Here is a 5,334-nt window from a genome sequence, read left to right as displayed (position 1 = left end):
GATTTATGCCATTACTGTGCATGTAATAGCTACCAACAGCAATCCATGCCCTGTAAGCGTAGCTGTTTGTAACGTTTGTAATGTTGAATAAAGATAGAAGTTATACCCTTTCAATTGATTGTTGATAATGTTTGGGTTTGCAAGTTAATGTACAGAGAGTCACACATAGCGAAAGAGTGCTGCACTGCACAACTGATATACTATGGTGAATCGATTTCCAAAGCTTTGATATTTGATGAGAATGGATAGATGGTGTTGTTTGATGCTTCAAAGTTATTCAAGTATTGGAGGAAACATCACATTTTGAAATGATTGTGAAAGGGTGTACATTGTGCTTTTTATAGATGTCCGATCTTCAAGCATGAGGGCAGGACGTCCACCTTTGGATGTTCCTGGGGAAATACTCACCACCTTTGCCATGGCTGGTCTCCCAACCCGACAAATGTCAGATYGGTGTGGTGTCTCCTCCAGGAMAATCCAGAGGAGATTAGCCCAAGAGAATTTAAGGTAAGTTAAACAACTACACGTACATTCCATCCTGTTTAACAGTCATTTCATGAGTTGCCACAGCTAGCCACATTATAATTTTTCTTAACACTTATTCCTGACCTTMTCTAGTTGTGGTAGTGCTGGGAATGCACAAAGCTCTGCATGCCTTTTTCTTTTATACATCATCTCTGTACAGTTAATATTTAGAGCGTAATGTTGACAACTTAACAGCTGAAACCAATGGAAGTCATTTTTGCCAATGGCTTTTTGTTACGTGGMGTATAAATTAAGAATAAAGTCAGCTTGACAGTGCAGGATACTTGTAGCAATGAAACAATCAAATGGGAATCCCTAGCATTTGCTCATAATGGGGGATTCTGTTCCTCTGCTTACTTAGGTTCAACTGATTGGTTTGACTAAGTGGTGATTGCTTCATCATACCAAACACTTGTATTTAACCTTATTGTATTCCTTGCTTTGACCATGGTTTGTTATTTGAACACAAGTGGTTATGATTTAGTGCTATCCAAATAAAATTGATTTCATATTATATTTGTAAATGTTGAAGTTCTTAAAATCGTATCAACCATGTTGTAATTTCTTGCATGTACTTATTTTTTATTTTTTACAATTTAAAATGTGTAATATTATGTAAATGATTCTTTAACAGAAAATCAGACCTTTACTCGACAATTAATGATGAAGATTTGGACACTTTGGTAATGGAAATCAAGCGTGTTCATCCAAATGCTGGCTACAAAATCATGATGGGCCATGTCCGATCCAGGGGCATAAAGATTCAAAGTAAGAATTGTTGTGTTAGGGTATACCTCAATTAAATAGTTATTTAATTATTTTGAATAATTTGTGAAATTAGTAGATGTTGTTGATTCAAAAAGCTACATCTTTCTCTTTATAGCCGTCCATAAAACATTTTGTTGTTCTACTTTTACTGATTTTGGCAATGTTCAATTCATTATAATGATTACATATTTCAAAAAGGGCATCGATTAAGGGCATCAATGCGTCGACTTGATCCAGAGGCCATCTTGATGAGACGATTATCCATCCAGACTGCAAGGCGCCGTCAGTACAGTGTTCCTGCTCCCAACAGCCTGTGGCACATAGATGGGAATCACAAGCTAATTAGGTGAAAATTTGGCTTCTTTCATTTAAGTCTTATGTTGTTATATCCTTCTTTGGTAATTTAGCRTCCTATACCTGTTAAGGTTTCAATTCTTAAAGTCTTTGTCAGTATCTCTCTCTCTCTATCTCTCTCTATATATATTTTGTGTGTATGTAAAGTCTGTCATTTATATATGAAAGTATGTGTTTTTGCTTCTTTTTTCCATAGATGGAGGATCGTGGTCCATGGTGGAGTAGATGGATTTTCCAGGCTAATAGTGTACCTTGATGCTTCCACCAACAATAGAGCTTTGACTGTTCTCCATAGCTTCATATCTGCTGTTGGCCAGTATGGTGTACCTTCTCGAGTTCGGTATGTATTGCACTCATTTTTCTACAGTGCATCACACAGCAAATGTAGGAACTACATGTGAGACTGAGAAATATATTTAGCCTAATTTTTCAACAGTAATTCAGTGTTCTCAGTTAAATTATGTTATTATAATAGCATTTAATGTTTATGTGATACATATGTAATGTGGATTACTTACTGCTGCATTATCATTTATAAGTCCATATATTGAATTTCTGGTTGCATTGTCTTGTTACATTGTGCTTGTTAAGGATTTAGTTCTTTTTTTTTTATCCTTTAATTACTTGTACTCATGTCTACAGATCTGACAAGGGGGGTGAAAATGTGTTGGTTGCTCAGTTTATGGTCCAAACTAATGGAGTGAACAGGAATTCTCATATGACTGGAAGAAGTGTGCATAACCAGAGGTATGAGGGGGTTGGGAGACTAAACCTAAAAATACTACTACTGAATGCAAAAAAAAATAATTTACAGTGCCAGAGTTTGTCTGTGATAATTAACATCAATATCCAATTTCTTCAAATTTTTTAATATGTTCATACCATTTTATCTTAAATGTACTGAACTTATACTCAATCTAGCATCATTTGTGAAGAGCTTCAAGTTTGTATATAATCTGTTGTACAATGTGTGCTAAAGAAGAAATTAATTTTATTCCCCTACAGAATAGAGCGCCTTTGGAGAGATGTTTATGAGAACGTGCTTGATCTCTACTACACAATCTTCATGCAAATGGAAGCCGAGGGAATTCTAAATCCAGATGATGAGATTGAGTTGTATTCACTACACAGATGCTTCATACCACATATTCAACATGGCCTTCACTGCTTCAAGGAGGCATGGAATAACCATGGACTACGAACTTCGAGCCACCATACACCTTTGCAGTTGTGGCTGCTAAATGAGAAGGAAGGACGTGACTTTTCGGAGGTAAAACTTTTAACTTGAAGTACTCTCCCATTTTGTACTAGCTTATGTACACTCACCATATTCTTTGTGTTTAGGTTGGTGGTGACTATGATGTAGACTGGGAAGGTCCACATACTCCATCCACTTCAAACGTTAGTATTCCTGAGGTCCAACTTATGCGCCCATTAAACGCAGAAGACCTTGCGGCATTGCCAAACACTGATGTTCCTCTCACGCAGGCGCTGGGAGTTTATATTGAAACTGTTCAGGCAATGAGAGCTTTGTTGCTCCCATAATCTTGAGTAAGTCTTAATCTTTTGAAATTTTGCCATTGTAAATTTCATTGTAAAAGGTGCATCGATGGCAATTCCGGATGATCGACAAATTACAATCTTTAAGAAAAGAAAAATAATTATCTGCAGATTATGATCTTTGGGAAAAAAATGTATTCTGATTGTTGCTAAATATAATGAGAAAGTGGATGAGTTTGATGCAGTAATTGAATATTAACTTTTAAAATGCAAACATTACCTGGTGAACCGTTTTCTTAGTCAAACCTTTCACAGCAGAGTTAAAGAGGGATAGTATTTGATTTTTACAACTTTGCTAAGTTAGATGACACCTTTATATAACATGTATGTCACATGTAAGTTTCGGTCAATACCAGTATCCCAAACTTAAGGAAGTCAGTTCCAGTTTATCGGTGCACACCTAGTTAATACAGTCATAAATTATAGTTAAAATTTGTGCAAATATAGTTGTCTTGTTTTGGGTATTTGCCAGAGGAAGTATTTCTTTCCTCACCAAAAATAATTTTCAAAAAGGAATATGATGTGACTTTTCATATGACAATGATATTGACTTTGCAACTACATGTGTTGTATTTCACCTTGTAAACTTGTTTAAATAAAATAAAAATGACATTGCTTTCTTTGTTGACAGAAAATTTGTTTAAGTACAAACAGTATTTTCTATGTGGCATTAAAAATTGCATAATTTTCAAGTGTAMAGATTTTCTACAAAGTTTTGAAATATGACAAATTCATCCAAAACCCAATAAATTTGTGGTTTTACTGGGAAAACATTTACATAAAGTGACTGTAAATTCCCACCYGTTTTGGACCCTTGAATACATCTAGGCCATGTTTCCCCACCTTCACTTCCTTTTCACAACCTTGTCGRGCTCATTAGCAGGAGTGAAAGTAGGATACGGTAGGTACCTCCAAGAGAGGAGCGGCTGTCTGCTGTAAAAACAAAAATCAATGGGTTCACTGCAGCCGTGAGTTCACCCACTAATCAACCGTGACTGGTTTTTCAAGAACAATTAAAAACTACTTAATCAGTTAATAAATAGCCCTCCCCCGCCCCAATTTCATATCGTTTCTGAACTGTTCATGCTTTGCTACAGCAGTGGTGTAATAACGTCGGTGATCTTGGAAGGTTTTGAGTCGATCTCAGCATTAGGTGACAAACAGGACGCTGAGAGCAGCACGTCCTCCTCTGGCTCCTATCAAAACGTTCAGAACTTTATTAAAGAACATCAACAAAAGTAAACAAAACCTTTTCAAATTAATGACCCAACAAAAATAATAATCTCAGTAATTATTGTTTCCACAAGGTGTTGCACAATTCTGTGCGTTTCGGTTCCATTACCAAAATAACGAGCAGAGCAGGAGTTTAAAATTAACTAATCAACCACCGCTGTGTTTATGAGAGGTTTATTAATAATCGCAAAATAAATATCTAGCCTGAAAACCTGATATCTTAACGGACTAAATGTTTTTAACGTAATCTGTGCTCGAGGAGCGAGCGGTTGCCACAGAAACGGGTGTGCTTAAACGAGAAAGAGAGACGGAGAGTAAAAAGGTGCGAGTGGTTTTGAGCTGATCACCTGTTCAGGTTGTTTACCTTTGCTGTGGCTCATCACAGCCACTGTAGTTTCTGAACATTCAATAAACGACAAACTTGGACTAATTACCTCGATGTTTGTGAGTATAAGTCATTTACAACAAACATCAAACACGGTAAATATGTTTCTTTAAGTATTTAACAAACAAATGGCTTCTACCGCCATAATTATGTGAAATTGTCTAAATAAAAAATAATAGTTTTATTGCTCTCTGGCATCTTGATTTGAGCTCAGTCTGAGAGTCTTTTCCTCTCAATTTATTTTGATTCTTATTTAGTGGAAATATTGATGTTGATTAGTCTTTCTCCAAAATAATAACCTTTTTCAACCTTTATAGCTCCACTGTTAAAAATGATGAGCTAAAATTAACAAATGACATTGAAATAAAATCCAGTCCAACATCTGGTTTGAGGTGATTCCTCTGGAACCCGTTGGAGAAAAAATATCCCAACTTCAGAAGATGAGCTTTAACCTAACAGAGCTCTGTGGTTCCTCCTATCAGTATGAGATTCAGGGTGAGGAGGCGCCA

The 5,334-nt window shown here is 36.1% G+C and overlaps 1 protein-coding gene across 1 annotated transcript; it reads left to right on the top strand.

The window, feature by feature from the left end:
* The first annotated feature begins 9 nt into the window (after positions 1-9).
* Positions 10-3,814, top strand: LOC106511498 (uncharacterized). The gene is made up of 7 exons (XM_014000250.1): positions 10-507; positions 1,160-1,293; positions 1,492-1,639; positions 1,844-1,987; positions 2,290-2,394; positions 2,653-2,917; positions 2,992-3,814. Exons 1-7 carry the CDS (start codon positions 362-364, stop codon positions 3,190-3,192), a joined length of 1,143 nt encoding a protein of 380 aa, XP_013855704.1. The 5' UTR covers positions 10-361; the 3' UTR covers positions 3,193-3,814.
* Positions 3,815-5,334: the final 1,520 nt, after the last annotated feature.

This window comes from Austrofundulus limnaeus, unplaced genomic scaffold, assembly GCF_001266775.1.
Source record: "Austrofundulus limnaeus strain Quisiro unplaced genomic scaffold, Austrofundulus_limnaeus-1.0 Scaffold2854, whole genome shotgun sequence".
NCBI lineage: Eukaryota > Metazoa > Chordata > Actinopteri > Cyprinodontiformes > Rivulidae > Austrofundulus > Austrofundulus limnaeus.
Note: the sequence above shows the minus strand (reverse complement) of the source record. Positions and strands in the feature narration are given on the sequence as shown.